A 16,950-nucleotide genomic window follows, 5' to 3' on the forward strand; every position below is an offset into this window, starting at 1 on the left:
AATTGATGATGGAAGCAAACCAAAAGGTATAAGCAAGAGATAATCTAAACTACTAATGTGTGTAAGCCTAAATCTGCGGGAAATTATCTAGAAAGCTCCACAATTAGGTGAGACTTGGCACAGCTTCTGCTTAAAACAAGGCAAAATAACTTGGAATGTTTCTATCATACAATTTTTTCGTAGAGTTTTCCGACCTTCAAACCAAGGTTTTAAGTCCCTGCAACAAATTTGAAGATTTTTCCGACACTGTGTCGTGAGTTTATTTGGTTAAGCGACTATGGGCCGTGAATCGTCAAAAGAAGTACATAAATCAACCAAATTTGTACAAAACGACCTGAGAATGGCAAGGGTTATTTAGAAATGTTGCAAGAGAAGTTGAACTTTCGAGTGAAAAAAAGAATAAATTAAAATAATGGATAAATTTTCTTCATAGCTCAAAAGTTGCACCATCGCTGTGCAATTTTATTTTTTTCAGTATTCTAAGCTATTTTATACTTAAATATTGTGACTTTATGGGGAAAATCCTGGAATGTATTAGGGGGTGAAAAAATGAAAATCACCCCAGATCGCGCCTGTTTTAATTAACCGTTAGTTTATATTCAGTTGACGAAGAGACCAATATGGCAGCTGATGGAAACTTGGCTGTTGCTGACGTCGACAGTAGTTTCTCAGGTGAGGAAAAAATTAGACTTTGTCAGATTTTAACCTTAATTAAAATGACACAACTCCAACCGTCATTTGTCAGCTACGATGAGCATAACGAATAGTCTCTGTATCGCGACCGTCGAATACACCAGTCTTCAATTGCGCGATCATTGGTTTGATCTAAGAATCGCGCCTGTGATCAAAAGAAAATTAATTTATCACGATAAAGAGAATCAGTTCAAGAGGGAATTACAGACCACCCAATATGCGGCAAAAAAAAAAAAAAAAAACAGACAGTGAAGGTCTTTTCTTTGTCATTTCTTTAACAGACAAAAGTAAGGCTTCTTCCGGTGACAAAAACCTGGATTCAAGCAATACGTCTGTAGAAGGTAAATAAGTCAGAAAACTAAGTCAAATTATTGAAGTCTTAACTGAGAGAGGGTAAGCCTGGTATAGAATAGAAATATCGGCCTGGTATACAAAGAAATTTCTTCTGCAAAAGATTGGTGGTGCTTATCACCAAGATTTTTTGCACCAAAACTAAGGCGAGCTCCATAAAAAATACAATATAAAAAACATTTAGGAACCAAACTAACAGGGAGCGGCTTAAAAGATCAGCGATGAGAATTGTTGATGCAAACAATTACATTCTGAACATCGTTTACCGAGCCGAAATGTTGATTGGGACTCTGCAAGATCGATGTTTAACCGAATTCAGTTAAACGATTGACTCTCGGAAACTGAATTACCTACTTAGGGCAGATTCTTCTCAACAGAAGGGTAAAAGGCAGGAGATAAAAGAGTAAGATACAAAGGACCGTTAAAAATCATAATTGTTTATGCCGTTACCATCACCCCTTTCATTTTAGTTCTCAAAGAGGCACAAGTTGACGCTGCTGAAGGAAACGAGGACTTTGCCGTCAACAATTCGTCAGGTGAGAAATTGATCGTGATCAGCTTTTAGCATGTGCCATTGATACAAACTCGATGAGGAAGAGTTTAACCTGTCCACAAACAGGGTCAGTTATATCGATTCAATCAAACTGATGCCTTGTTAGTCCAATCAGTGGGGTTAACAACGTGCATGGAAATCAAACTGTATATTCCATGAATTGCACATTCATTAAGGGTCCCTAAGTCGAAAATAAGTTGACTTGTATCACGCGCAAATTATAAGTTATATGTCGTTGCTATGATTTCAGAGAGCGACAATTCAGGTGATCAACATGTGGATCCAGACGAAGACCCCTTAGTTGGTAAGTGAGACAACCAATGCGTTGAACTAAACGTTAAATCAGACATCCAATTAACAATTACAGTTAAACCGCTGCTTTAAAAGCGCTTTTCATTTAAGTGTTGTTAAACCAAAGCCAAAGCAATGTAAGCGCAAGCCAAAGCTAACAAAATATCACAAAACGTTTTAACCGCTAGTTGCCGTTTTCGGATTTTGGCTACTATAGTCGCCCTTTAGGGATTTTGGCCATTATTGGCTTTTTGGCAATTTTTCCCATTAGTGGCTGTTTAGTAATTTTGGCCACTAGTGGCTGTTTTGAAATTTTGGCCGCTAGTAACCATTTCGATATTTTAGCCACTAGTGATCGTTTCCGAAATTTGGCCACCAGGGGCCGTTTAGCCATTTTGGCCACTAGTGGCCGTTTTGGAATCTTGGTCACTATTGGCCGTTTTCCCATTTCGGGCACTAGAGGTCGTTGCGCCATCTTAGCCACTTCTTGCCGTTTTGGGATTTTGGCCACTAGTGGCCGTTTTCCGTTCTTGGCCTCTAATGGCTGTTTTGCAATTTTGGCCATTGGTGGCTGTTTTGCAATTTTGGTCGCTAGTGGCCGTTTTGCAGCTTTGGTCACTAGTTACCGTCTTGCCATTTTCGCCACTAGCGGATGTTTTTAAGATTTTGGTCATTAGTGGCCGTTTTGAGATTTTAGCCACTAGTGGCCGTTTTGGATGATTTTGGCCACTGGCGGCTGTTTTGCCATTTTGGCCAAAAGTGGCCGTTTACGAATCTTGCCGACAAGCGGCCGTTTGGCAATTTTGACCACAAGTGGCTCTTTCGCCATTTTAGCCACAAGGTACCGCTTTGTCCTTTTGGCCACTAGTAGCTGTTTTAATATTTTGCCCACCAGTGGCCATTTACGAGCGACGTTGTGAATTGACAGAGTGGAAATCGAAAAATGTGGCACATGGTCGAAAAATTGAAAACTTTCAAATTTTTCCCAGAGATACTTTGTAGTGAACATAGAAACGTGGTGAGGTTTTGTTTTCAGACTTGCATCTTTATCCTAGAAAATTCACGAAACTGAAACGAGCGTCGGTAGCCGTAAAATGGCGGAAATCAGTGCCCCGAGTAGAGGCAAATGAGCTTTTTTTACGAAAAGTGCTAAGGAAAGCAGGCTCATATTAATTTTATAAATTTGTATAGGAAGGATACAGGCATGGTTTTAGTCAAAAACGGGACCATTTTATTTAATCTGGAGCTCACGGATTACTTTTGAAAATTACCAATATTTCAAAATCCAAATATCGCATTTCGCAGCAAAGTTTCAATTATCATTTACTACATGCAGTGTAACTCAGAATCGGTTCAGGTTAAGCTCATGATAAGTGAAAATAGTCTTGTTCTCGAGGATGTAAAAATTAGTCTAGGGCTTTCTATTTTCGCCGAAAAAACCAGGCTGAACTTTGTGAAAATCGCAACATCGGCAGTTACGTGACGACTTAGTCTAATTAGGTACCCTGTGGTTAACACAGAAATTCCAAGCACCCTTTTACAGTAAGTACCGTGTTTGATCAGGAAATCAGTACAATAAGCTACCCTTGCATAGCTACCGACGACAGACTGGTTTTTATCCCTGCTTTCGTTTCAAATTCTCATCCATTCCACATGGTGAAATTGTTTACAACACCAGATTCCGTAAGCTAGCGGAGGCGTCTGTTTTTCTTGGCATTTTCGGACACATTTAAGTTTTAAGAAAGTTCTAGGGTAAAACTGAGCTTCACTGTGGACTTGAAAGAGGACAGTTCAATCATTTATACCGGTAGATCAAACATTCTTTGACGAAGAAGTTGAAGACGGGAGGCAATCTGATACTAGTGTAGATGTTACATACTAAAGCGTCTGTCATGCAAGGCTGAAATTATTTCAATCTTGTTACCACCTTGTAATTTTACGGCCACGAATATCCGTAACTATGGTCTTTAACAAACTTGTCAATGTGATAATCTTTCTTATCAGTAAGTCATCGCTGTGAGAAAACGTGGGAACGTTGCAAAAAATGGATCAAGAGTTCGAACTGATTTGGTACAAAACTTTCAATTTTGTCAAAATAAAACGAAGTGAAATGTTAATATTTTTGGGAGGAACTCTTATTACTACCGTCGTACGGGAAAAAAAGGTGGTTTCTGTACCCTAAAGAAACAAATAGGTAACCTTTAAAAATTGTAAATTCAAAAAGTGAACCATTCATCTTGAAAATTAGTGAATGGTTAACACCACAGCGTTTAATTTTGAGTAATAGATGCACGTGGGAGGTGTTTAGGTACCACAGAAGCGTAAGGGTCGCGCGGGGCGACAGCCGAGAGAGACTCTGGTTTCTTGAGTGCTTAGTAAACCTTCTTATGGCATACACAGCTGAGTAGCGTACGCTATGGTGTTGAGCATTTGTTTTATAGCATGACAACGATACATTGAAGCAAAAAAGTTCCTATTTATGTAACAAATATTACGTGACCAGAAAAAACAAGCGTGCGGAAAACAGTCATTGCATTTCTTCATGTCAGCAACGAATATCCATGAGCAAATGGTAGACACGAAATTGGCCAGTAAGAACGCGCGCTTTACTTTGGTTATGTTATAGTTCAAATTATGGAATGCTGTGAACGGCAACGTACATTAATGGAAAATATAATTCCAAAACCTCTCTTGTTTTGTTTGAGTTTATTTAACGATTGTTTTCAAAATGTCGTCACGGACTTGCCAATCAAATGTCAAATAAATCTAACCTATCGCGCCTTTGTTGTTTGTGTTTCCCCGCTCTTTAAACCAGTTATTTACTTTTGTTGCCATAAGCTGTTGTTAAGTCTTTGGTTTTCTTGTTGAGGCTGTTTTATCGTTGTTGTCATTGTGGATCACATTTTCTTGATCCACTTGCTCAAAATGTTCTCAAAATCGTAAAACCCATGTTTCATTTGAAAAAATGTGAGGAATGAGCACTCAGTAAATGGACTTGTATAGTTTTGGACATGAGCATTACTTTACTGGGTATCCTAGGTGTTGCAAGTTAGTGGTCATATCGAGTAACGTTTCCGTTTCCCTGCGTTTTTAGTGATAGGAAAGGACTGTCTTCAGCAAGGTAACAAAGAATACATGCAGGAAAATTATCATGGTGCAATACAACTCTACACAGAGGGACTTCAACTTAACTGCAAAGATAATCGGCTGACAGCCAAACTCTACAGTAACAGGGCAGCAGCACATTTCCATTTAGGTATGGAATTTGAACGTTAAAATATTTGTAGTTTACTTTAAAAGTTCATCTTCGAAAAGGGTTATGCGGTCCCATTTTAGGCTACTTTTTCTGAACGTTTATCAATGACTCCAAACAAGTTGAAGAATATCCAGTAATATAATGACTACTTAAGACAAAGAATCCGTATCTTGCAACTTTTATTGGACTAAAAGCCCCGAAGAGAGCTTTATATCACTCACGACTCTTGTTCAACGTTTGGAGGTTAGGAAAGCTCAATTTGTAGGTCCTACTGTTAAAAATAGGGGGGAAATAAATAAGCCAATCCCATTAACACCGTCAATTCCCGTGTGTATTCTACTCTTCCTCCTCTCCAGTCCCCCTTCTTATCTCATTATCGTAGGTGAAATGATCGAGCTGGTTTTCCTATCACTCAGCCGTGAAAAAAACTCGAAATAGTAGTAAACAGGCCAGTTTAAAGGCGAATCGGATCCTCTTTTTACTATCGTATGATATCCCTCTCTTAGGAAACTTTGAAAACAGCCTGGATAATGCCTCGGTTGCCGTTCAATTGGAGCCAACTTTCACCAAAGCCCTTAAGAAAGGTAAGTTTTACTTCAGCCACCATTCAGTAAAAAGGCTCTGGCTACGTTGACATAAAATGTCTCGGCTCATATCTACGTGGTCACACACTGGAAAACATCTTTTGTGTATTGAAAATGCCAATCTTTTGTCTTCTCAATAAAGGCACTTAACTATTTCCCACCAAACATTGTTTTTATAGGAGCTGAGGCTTGTGTACAGCTTAAGTTGTATGATGAAGCAAAGATCTGGTGTCAGAAAGGACTAGCTATATCCTTTGAGAAATTCATTCGTATAAAAGATGTAAAAAGTGCTTCAAACAACAGTCAGACCTGTATTAAGCAATCACCCTGTATTAGTCGGACAGTTGTCAAAGTACTGAATTTGTTTCTCCTTGATTACTTTAATTTCACTTTTACTAAGCGGTCGTGGTCACCTTTGAATGAGTCCCAAGGGCCTTTTTTGCATTGTCCTCCACCTGTATTAAACGGTCACTTGAAGCGAAACCACCTTTTCTATGTTATTCTATTTTCCTTCTTAACTCGTTAGGTCTCGGAAAGAGACGACGAGCATACTATCCATCATTTATGGTCACTACATCTGCCTTCGTTTTGAGGCTAAAACTATGGTGCTGAATAATTAACATATTCAGTTAAAACTAAAATGTCTAAATCCAGCTTACTAATCACTTTCATCGTGGCCCTCGTCACCTCATTCAGATTCTGGCTTCTTTGTTGAAATCCTCCTGTCATAAAACAGCTTTACAGGGCTAGCACTTGAAGAGGCATGTGGTATCGACCTCTGTGTCACAGGTTAGGTCTGATTGCCATACGTATGGCTGGACTTAGCGAGCACTCATTTCTTTTGAGCACTGATACTGTTTATAAGACTCACTTTTCATTTATTGAAGGCTACAATTTCTCTTGCAATGATAGACTCCCTGCTCGTTCAATTTTCGGGGACGTATAGGGAGTAGCCGAACTCATGTCACACGGGAGTATTGTCGACACGTGGAGGACTTGGTGTTTAAAAGTTAAAGAGCCAATTTGAGCCAATTGCAATGACCTAATCATTTCGGTCCTACAAGAATCATGCCTTGAAGTGCATCAAACGTAACACCAACCTTTCCATTCTGACCGATAGTTTAGATTTGGGTCCAAAGACCTGTTTCACAGCTTTGCAATAAGGGATAAGCTCTTATGTTGTTAGCCCCGGTAGGAAACTACTTTAGATGTCAAAGGCCCAGACAACTGCCTCTTCTTCCATCTAGACATTCCACCGCTAAGACTCGCCTAGACTTTGGCTCGTAAATCCACCTGCTCTCCTCGCTCTTACCCTTCCTTGCTCCAATAAAGCTCAGTGTTAATACCGATACCCCGACGGTTCTTTTCTTAGCTTTCGTATGGTCATGGTCCTCTGCTATAAACATCCTCATGGGTTTCTGCATGTACGGTAGAACTACTGATAGTTTCTCGACGATGTATGGCGGTAATTTGAAGATTGCCTTTTCCTTCAGCAAAATATGTTAACCCTCTCAACCAGAAACACCACCTGTCGCTAAGCTCTGACTACGAGTTGGAGGTATTTATTGACTGTATATCTACTGCTATAATGCCTAAGAGACTAATCAAACTCTCCTCATCGCCAGGGCCTCAAGGATAACGGATTATCCAGCTAAAAGCAATACCCGAGCTTTATCTTGCGCCGTTTCACGTTTTTCCTCAGCTATCGACATCTTGCACACCCGCTTTGCACAGGAAAAACGATACATTATCCATTGTCCTGGCATGAACAATAGATACCAATTTGTCAACAATCTCAGAAACAGGCCCAAGTTTTTGAGGTTTTTTGCAGACATACAAAACAAAGCGCTCAAATGGCGAACAGGCCGCGAGGAGAGTATCGCGGCTTCCCTGCCCAAATATGTCTTAGTCACATGTAACCTCGTCACCCAGCACTGACAAGTGGTGGATCTTAATGTCTTACTCTTTCCACATTCGTGTAATGCACATTTCATTTTCCATCTAAATTAAAGGTTCTCTTTGGATTGCGAACACGCTTTGATGCTGGCCCCAGTTGAGGTTAAAATATTTTAATCTGCCTGCCATTCTCCCTATAGTTCCTGTGTTTTCACAGCTTTTCTCCATCTCTAACTATGATTCAGGAATGTCAATTAAAATAAAAATCTTCCCAGCCGTTGTCCTTCCCCTCTGAAACTGCCAGTTCTAATTCCATCTTAATCAGCACTCATTCGCTGTTTCTCTATTGCTGTCACAGTTCTATCTTTTCGTCATCTGTTAGTCTGTGTGACGATTAAAGCCCTAATCCACCCGTTGTCCCCCAGAGCTCGTTCCATAATTCTTAAAGTGTATGCCATTTGCATCAAACTGGTGGCCCCTTACTTCCTTTTATAACAAACAAACTTTGAAACCTCTTGTAATTCTTAGACGCCCTTTTCTTTTATCCCGTCAAAACATCACGAAATACTTATATATAGTTCTTCAGCCTTTTTGAGCGTATTAAAAACGTTCCTGTTGTGTCAATTTTCGCTAAGATGTAATTCTCCTTGCTTTGGCAAGTTATCATCTTAAGAGATCAATCATTCCATTTCTACTCAAGCATTTAAACAATAATTCCTTGCCTCTCTACATGTCACAAACTGTCAATTTATCTTAAATCAGAACTTAGCGATCAGACTTTTCCAATGAGTGCATTTGGGGCAAAACGCTTCTCCTTTCTTGGTCAAAAGGGTACGATATCCGTACATTGTTTTATACTGAGTGATATTTGGAAAGCATTTGTTAGTAATCCCTGCTCCTTTGCGCAGATTTCTCTCGAAGTGATTCGACACAATTTATCCCCCGTTCAAATTTATGTTAATGAGTATAAAATGACATTTAAGAGGCAGACAAAGTGGCAAAGCGAACAATAAGAAAAGCTGAAAAGTGGACCACTTAAACGAATTGCACAAGGAATAAATGACTATGTGAACTGCAAAGTAAGTACAGTTATTATCGACAATTTTGTCTTAAAGGTCATTCAAATCTTTGTTGCGACGTGGTTTCAGCGAGTTTTCAACAGCCAAAAAGGCACCTTGCAGTTAGAACATAAAGACGTCTTGCAGTCTATACATGGCATTCACCAAAACACTGAATTAAACAAACCTTGAGCCTTCCACCCTTCCTCCCAGCAGTTTCATTTGACTTAACGATACGAAGATAGGCGATAATAGGGAAAGATTGCGTCATCTACTAAACAAGTGTGTTGGGGAGACAATCGCATCCGGAGAGATAAAGCCACAGCAAGAAAAGGTAAACTTGAGAATCCCTTCATAACTGTTTCTTTAAATAAAATTATGATAAGATGAAATAAACAATTTTTGATATAAGAGAAAAATCGAGTTTCCAGATGGGATTGGAACCCACGACCCTCCATGATCTAGTCGGATGCTCTAACCACTGAGCTACAAGAGACTCCATGGTGAGCAAGGGTCAATTTGTGGGTATTGACTTCAATACCCACTAATTGGATATTCAAATCCCATCCCGTGGGTATTGGGTACTCAATTGGGTATTTAAATCCCGTGGGTTCAAATCCCATCTGAAAACTCGATTTTCCTCCTATATTAAAAACTGTTTATTTCATCTTTACATGCTCACTTTGAGGGCTGGTCGGCTGCATGTGATGCTTTAATGCATTTGATGCTCTAATGTGACAGCGTGATGCTGTTAGTGAGCTTCTATGCGCTAGCAGAGGTTTGGCTGTGTAGCCGCGTGATGCGGTTCTAGTCAATACCCACTAATAGACCCTTGCTCACCATTGAGTCTCTTGTAGCTCAGTGATTAGAGCATCCAACTAGATAACAGAGGGTCGTGCTTTCAGATCCCATCTGGAAACTCGATTTTTCTCTTGAAATTATGTTAGGCGGCAAAAAAATTTAAAGAGGTTAAAACGAGCATCTCGAGTTCACATCTTTTAATCCAGATCTGGTAACGTAAACCAACCAATTACATCGCTGTGTCGTTACGATCACACGGACATGTAGTAGCCAGTATTGGATGGCGATTGATCCCTCGTCTATTAGGTGCAAAATATTAGCGGCTAAGTATGCCCTAGGAACCTTGTATTATTTTTCTCTGCCAACTCAAGGTGTACCGAGGGCTTTGGACAAGCCATTAAGAATAAAAATGAGCGATAATAATTTTGAATGACGTTTCGGTAACTCGTTCATCCTTTTTTAGTTCTAAATGTCACATTCCTATGAATTCAATCTCTATTACAGAAGCAAGCTGGCAACCGAGTCTGCTCACCTTAGGAGAGCCTCGGACGAGCGCACATTACTGTTAATAGTTAATATGTTTTATAAACAAGGTTCAACTAACTGTTTGATGATGATTCCGATAACTCTCGGATTGTATTCGCAAAGTCATAAAGCTTTCAGGTCGTAGGGGAGATTTGAGTCACACCTAGAGCAAGATAGATTCGATCTTGTCGGTTCTGTTTTTGCCGGCAAAGCTGTCACCATTTTGAAAACAAAAATCAAATTTTAAAACCTTTTTGGTCCTTTTTGTCGATCTGAAAAACTTTTTAGGCACTTTTTACTACTCAATATGAAATTATGATGGTTTAAATAACTATAACAGTTATTTTTAGTCAGAAATTATTTCATACGTCAACTATTTCTATCCATTTAAATCGTCAGTGTGTATTTTTCACGTGACTTAAAACTTCTAGTATTTGAAATGAACGGCGAACCACGCACTTAAGAACCAGTTTTCAGTCGTATTATAATTCTATTATAAGCTAAGATTGTTTGCCGCCTTACTGGAAGAGTATTGGTGCACATAGTGGAAAATGAGGGGACAGAGAGGAACAATTCAGAAGCTGTCTAGCACCTAACACTTGTCGATCTTTCCGAAGTCACATTCAATTTCAGTGATAAATAATTTCTCTGTTTCGTCAGACATCCACACTGAAATAATTTCCGTTTTTCTTACTCGCTTCTATAGACAAAACTTATCTTCAAGCTGTTTAAGATGACATTACTCCCACCCAGAACATCAAAAAGTGATTAGCCTTTAGGCCGAAGTCTTGTAAAAAATACTTACGTTCTAATGATTATCAATTGGCATATTTCAATGGCTTAGACATAAGCCTGCCCCTCCATCACCTCATTTTTTAGCGCTTAGTCACTTTCACAAAGACGACATGTCATTCGAAAATCCACATCGAACGAGGATTCATAAAACCTTTGTACTAGTGTATCTCATAGACCAATCACGAAGGTCTAACAAGGAAACTAGTTGTCTCTGGCCTTTAATGCAAGACCTTCATTCGGACCTAAAACTAAGTGTTCGAATAATAGTATAATAAAAGTTTGCGACACATTTCCAAACCCTTAGGAAGACTTAAACAAGACAGTAGAACGTATGGCCAGACAAGTGAAAGACAATGCCAGGGAAGGAAGAAGCTATGAAAATCTTGGCAATGCTTATGATGGTCTAGGACAGTTCAAAACAGCCATCGAGTACCATAAACATCACCTAGAAATTGCCAAACAAGTAGGAGCCAAGGCTGCAGAGGGATACATTTCTGCAAATCTTGGCATTGTTTATCATCGTCTAGGACAGTTCAAAACAGCCATCGAGTACCATAAACGTCACCTAGAAATTGCCAAAGAAGTGGGAGACAAGGCTGGAGAAGGAGGGAGTTATGCAAATCTTGGCAATGCTTATGATGGTCTAGGACAGTTCAAAACAGCCATCGAGTACCATAAACGTGACCTAGAAACTCCCAAAGAAATGGGAGACAAGGCTGGAGAAGGAAGGAGTTATGCAAATCTTGGCAATGCTTATCATGGTCTAGGACAGTTCAAAACAGCCATCGAGTACCATAAACGTCACCTAGGAATTGCCAAAGAAGTGGGAGACAGGGCTGGAGAAGGAAAGAGTTATGGAAATCTTGGCAATGCTTATCATGGTCTAGGACAGTTCAAAACAGCCATCGAGTACCATAAACGTGACCTAGAAATTGCAAAAGAAGTGGGAGACAAGGCTGGAGAAGGAGAGAGTTATGGAAATCTTGGCAATGCTTATCATGGTCTAGGACAGTTCAAAACAGCCATCGAGTACCATAAACGTCACCTAGAAATTGCCAAAGAAGTGGGAGACAAGGCTGGAGAAGGAAAGAGTTATGGAAATCTTGGCAATGCTTATGATGGTCTAGGACAGTTCAAAACAGCTATCGAGTACCATAAACGTGACCTAGAAATTGCCAAAGAAGTGGGAGACAAGGATGGAGAAGGAGGGAGTTATGCAAATCTTGGCAATGCTTATCATGGTCTAGGACAGTTCAAAACAGCCATCGAGTACCATAAACGTCGCCTAGAAATTGCCAAAGAAGTGGGAGACAAGGCTGGAGAAGGAGGGAGTTATGCAAATCTTGGCAATGCTTATCATGGTCTAGGACAGTTCAAAACAGCCATCGAGTACCATAAACGTCACCTAGAAATTGCCAAAGAAGTGGGAGACAAGGCTGGAGAAGGAGGGAGTTATGCAAATCTTGGCAATGCTTATGATGGTCTAGGACAGTTCAAAACAGCCATCGAGTACCATAAACGTCACCTAGAAATTGCCAAAGAAGTGGGAGACAAGGCTGGAGAAGGAGGGAGTTATGGAAATCTTGGCATTGCTTATCATGGTCTAGGACAGTTCAAAACAGCCATCGAGTACCATAAACGTCGCCTAGAAATTGCCAAAGAAGTGGGAGACAAGGCTGGAGAAGGAAGGAGTTATGGAAATCTTGGCAATGCTTATCATGGTCTAGGACAGTTCAAAACAGCCATCGAGTACCATAAACGTCGCCTAGAAATTGCCAAAGAAGTGGGAGACAAGGCTGGAGAAGGAGGGAGTTATACAAATCTTGGCAGTGCTTACTATTGTCTAGGACAGTTCAAACCAGCCATCGAGTACTCTAAAAGCGCGCTAGAAATTGCCAAAGAAGAAGGGCAAATGCTTGAAATGGCCATGACTCAATGTACTCTTGCTCTCATTCATGAAAAGGAGGGACGTCTCCAGTTGGCCCTGGACTATTTTGTTTCCAGTGGAGAGGTTTTTAATGAGCTTCGGGCTACTCTTCTGACTCACGATGCATGGAAGATTTCATTCCGAAATGTTCACCAAACAGCATACAAGGGTATTTGGCGCGTTCTTTTGAGACAGGGTGAGGATGTCAAAGCTCTTCTTGCTGCCGAAGAGGGACGTGCACAAGCTCTAGTAGATTTGATGGATGTAAAGTATAACTTTGTACAAGCCTACGCTCGGTTGAGCTCTGGAAAACGCTATGATTGCCTTTCACTAAGAAACATTTTATCAGATGGAGTTTTTCTAGCAATAACCGGACCTTACATTGTTTCGTGGGTAATTCGAAATGGGAAAGTCGTCGGATGGAGAATGAAGCATGTGAACAATTTTGTTTACCAGGATGAATTAGAATTCTACCTCACCTCTCTGAATAAGGCTACTCTCTCACAAGTCAATGCAAGGGCTGCTGTTGAATGGGAAATGAGTTTACCTGAAGTGGGCCGAGATGGAAAAGGAGCGAACGATGACTCCCTGCGAAACTCTATGACAAATGCTCTGAGGAAGCTCCATGATATCATAGTTACTCCTATTGCTGATTTGGTGGAAGGGGATGAGATTGTATTTGTTCCTGAAGGTCCACTCTGCTTGGTGCCTTACGCTGCATTGGTGGATTCGAATTTAAGGTATTTGTGCGAATCTTTCAGGATTCGAGTGCTTCCATCCTTAACCATTTTAAAATCAATCACTGACTGCCCGAAAGAATTTCATGTTAAAACCGGTGCTCTGCTCGTGGGTGATCCGTGTTACAAACAAGTTATTCATCAGGAGAAATTGCTCAGTCAACTTCCGGGTGCAAGGAAAGAGGTTAAGATGATTGGAGAAATCATCGGCATTGCTCCTCTTATTGGAGAGGAGGCGACAAAGTACGAGGTATTAAGGCGAATGTCCTCAGTTGCCCTAATTCACATTGCAGCACATGGTAAAAAAGAAACAGGAGAAATTCTCTTGGCACCAGATATCAAGAGGAGAACTCGTCAAGCTCAAGAGGAAGACTATTTACTGAGAATGGAAGACGTTTTGCAGGCTGGGCTGCGAGCGAGGCTGGTTAACGTTGTGTTGAGCTGTTGTCACAGCGCCTGCGGAGAGGTCATGGCCGAAGGTGTGGTTGGCATTGCACGAGCGTTCTTGGGTGCCGGTGCTCGATCCGTTCTGGTAGCCCTGTGGGCCATTGACGACCATGGTACTCTGATGTTCATGAAATATTTTTACGGAGCCCTGGCTGAAGGGAGGAGTGCCAGTGAAGCTGTCAGTCAAGCCACGAAGTGCCTAAGAGAAACTGAAATGTTTAGAAAAGCGTATTACTGGGCGCCTTTTGTCCTTATTGGAGATGACGTGAAACTGGAATTGACCGAGATGTAGATGTTCTCAACGTGAGTGCACTTTTAATTAAGTTTAATCAAGAAAAAGTGAGATGTTAATTATTACTTTATCCTTACATTGACAACTCTTGAATTAGGATTTGTACATTTTTTCAGTTACTCTGAGGTCAAATTCAGTTTTATCTTTTTAAACTTCACTTTGATCGAACAGCCGAGACAGAAGGCGTATAATGCAAAGAGACCAAAAAAACCAAGGACCTATGTTTTGAGTTGAGTCACTGCGTTCAATGAAGCACGGGACCTAGGTTCATTTTGTTGGGGCCTGTTTACATGGAGGTAAGGGACCCCAGGAAAGTGGGACCTGCCCGTCCAGATAATCTCTTATTTTATGTTAATCACGTTTACATGATGAGGGGCGGGGGCAACCTGTCTTGGCAGGTTGCTCAGTCTGTCCGACAATTTGCCATATAAACGTCTCAAGGTGGGGTGATCAGCCTAGGGGTGCGTTCGTGTTACATGAGCAAGCACGCCAACAATTTCTCACCCTGGAATTCCGAAATTGTAAGATTGTATGTAGACGAGGGCTATTTTTCGAGCACGGCTATGTAGGTTACTTCATTCAGATAGGGTCCCCATCCCCATGTTTAGAGTCCCTTACAGGAACTCAAGAAATACCTCAAATTTGAATATGCCTCTATATCTCGTAGTTTTTTCATTTTTCTTTTAGGTCATTACAGAATGAATTTGTGTGCAGACAAGACATGACTAGATCCCCGGCGGGTGGCATCGACCGAAGGCAGATTGAACTAACAGAGGGAAACCACAAATTAAATGTTAAGCAGTGGCTGGAAGTATTAAATAACCTGCTGCGAGGCAATTAAAAAATAAACGACTTTAATTGCAACCAAAGCGATCAAAAACTCTTTTTGGTCTTTCATTATATTCAGTTTTGGGGATTCATACTGATGAAAATTAGATGACAGATTTTCTGTGGATATTGAGTAGCTAATGTTACGGCCATACGGAAGACATTATGAAGACAAAACATTCTAACTAATTTTACATGGTCTCCGTTGGGATTATTCAGCAACGTTTTGCAAAAAAATCAACGTGAAACTTCGTGTGGCTTATTATCGAGTCATTTTCACAGAGACGAACAACAATTTTATGATTTTCCGAACAGCTTCAGGCATTAGCTAAATACCAGGTTTCAATTTTGGTGTTACCAATAATGTAGAGATATTTTACCTTTGAAGTTTTTGACTTGCTACAAGTTGTACATATGTCTTTTTTAAATGCATTTTAAATCGTTATTCCACATTCCACTTTAGAAGTAATGTACTATTGCAAAAACCTAAAGCAGACATTGTATTAAATTATGAAATGCGGTAACAAAGGAGTTCCTTTGTATTTGCTTCGTACATAATGTAGTTCTAGTCCATTTCATCAACACTTTTACTCCAAAGATCTTGATATCGATTCTTCTTACTTCTTTCTATATATTTACTGCAGTTTACATCCGGAAAGTTTTAGAGAAAATGCAGTCTTTGTCCCTCGAGCATCACCCTTCTGGTTAGCATTGAAATATTATTGTAAAAAGGGTTTCGGAAAGAAAAAAACTACCAACAGAAAAGGTAACATTTTGTTCAGAAGCGGTCAAATCCCTCCCACACTACACCCCTTCCTTGTCTTCATAATCTTTTCTTGCACATTTATTTCGAACAGACCATTACATTACAAGGGTAGGACCCACGAGTTACCTCTTATTCGCTGGGGTAAGGGGAACTGGCTGGATTTAAAAAAAGGCCAGCTTCAAATGTCATCAAATCTATAAAAGCAAAACATATCCATATTTTTCCAGTCACCTCGGTAAAGACACTGAGGGCACTCTTTCAAACAGCGAAGTAGTCTCTCCTACCGTCAGCTCTGATCCTTAACTCCACATGCAGGTTCGATTTCCGCCAGTTACTGGGATCTGAATAAGAGCGTGGGCTCATTTCCCGAACAGCGGCTGGTACTCACTAATTATTTTTCCGTCGAGTTGTTCGCTGAGACTAATCGAAATTTTTCAACCTTCAGATAGCTCGGAGTTCTTGGTATCTAATGTCTACCTACAGCGTCACGCTGGTTCAAGCATTAGGGTCATAACAATAAAGGAAACCTTTCATTACCAGTCCCCTTGGGGACAGTCATGATTACTGTAACAGTTGTGGAGAGATGGCTAATTATGAAATTCATGAGGATAGCAAGCAGGCGGCAAAGTACAACATGCTTTTAATTTATTTTAAAGATGTTACTAAAATCTGATACTTACAAGTCAGAGGGATAGAAAAAAAAGATCAGATATTCTTCTGGGGAGGAAGAACTCATATATCAAAATGAATAGAATAAATCGGAAGGAAATGGCAAATTGTCAACAGATGATGAAAAACTGTACATTAATATGCCAAAAATTGAGCAAGGGTAAGGTTTTTAAAAAAAGAAATAATATACCTAAACAATATGTTTAATTAGATGTATTTGATCTGAACAGGTCACTCTACTAAATGTGAATCACACTTCTTCCAAATATCTCTTCATTCATTCAAGCCAAGGCAGAAGCTACGGCTTATGCATAGATAATAGCACACATCAGTACACATACACAATGTACACAAAGAACAATTCATCATTTGTAAGCATTACAATGTCAAATTTTAAATGGACTTCACATGGGGCTCTTTAACTTTTCCAAGTTTTTTATGAGCAAACGGTAATATCTTAGTCTTGAAATCAGTTATCTTC

At 40.1% G+C, this 16,950-nt stretch overlaps 2 protein-coding genes and 1 pseudogene across 3 annotated transcripts in view; 2 read left to right on the forward strand and 1 right to left on the reverse strand.

The window, feature by feature from the left end:
- Nucleotides 1-16,950, reverse strand: part of LOC148731732 (uncharacterized) — a 152,897-nt pseudogene that overhangs the window by 111,588 nt on the left and 24,359 nt on the right. The window lies entirely within an intron of this gene.
- Nucleotides 1-16,950, forward strand: part of LOC148731738 (FYVE, RhoGEF and PH domain-containing protein 4-like) — an 89,940-nt gene that overhangs the window by 32,401 nt on the left and 40,589 nt on the right. The gene's annotated exons all lie outside the window — the stretch shown is intronic.
- On the forward strand, nucleotides 911-15,565 carry LOC148731740 (uncharacterized). Its single transcript, XM_088760781.1, has 9 exons — nucleotides 911-1,034; nucleotides 1,515-1,580; nucleotides 1,848-1,901; nucleotides 4,983-5,144; nucleotides 5,651-5,728; nucleotides 5,908-6,008; nucleotides 8,918-9,016; nucleotides 11,108-14,217; nucleotides 14,894-15,565. The coding sequence occupies exons 1-8, from the start codon at nucleotides 911-913 to the stop codon at nucleotides 14,204-14,206; spliced, it is 3,783 nt and encodes a 1,260-aa protein (XP_088616907.1). The 3' UTR covers nucleotides 14,207-14,217; nucleotides 14,894-15,565.

The sequence above is a fragment of the Stylophora pistillata genome, chromosome 5 (genome assembly GCF_964205215.1).
Source record: "Stylophora pistillata chromosome 5, jaStyPist1.2, whole genome shotgun sequence".
NCBI lineage: Eukaryota > Metazoa > Cnidaria > Anthozoa > Scleractinia > Pocilloporidae > Stylophora > Stylophora pistillata.

What these genes read in the sequence shown, in the direction of transcription:
- LOC148731740 (XM_088760781.1), top strand. Translation starts at nt 911, where the DNA reads ATGCGGCAAAAAAAAAAAAAAAAAACAGACAGTGAAGGTCTTTTCTTT. An exon ending in TGCCGTCAACAATTCGTCAG is followed by an intron (nt 1,581 to 1,847) that starts GTGAGAAATTGA and finishes CTATGATTTCAG; the next exon opens with AGAGCGACAATTCAGGTGAT. An exon ending in AATTCATTCGTATAAAAGAT is followed by an intron (nt 6,009 to 8,917) that starts GTAAAAAGTGCT and finishes TGACTTAACGAT; the next exon opens with ACGAAGATAGGCGATAATAG.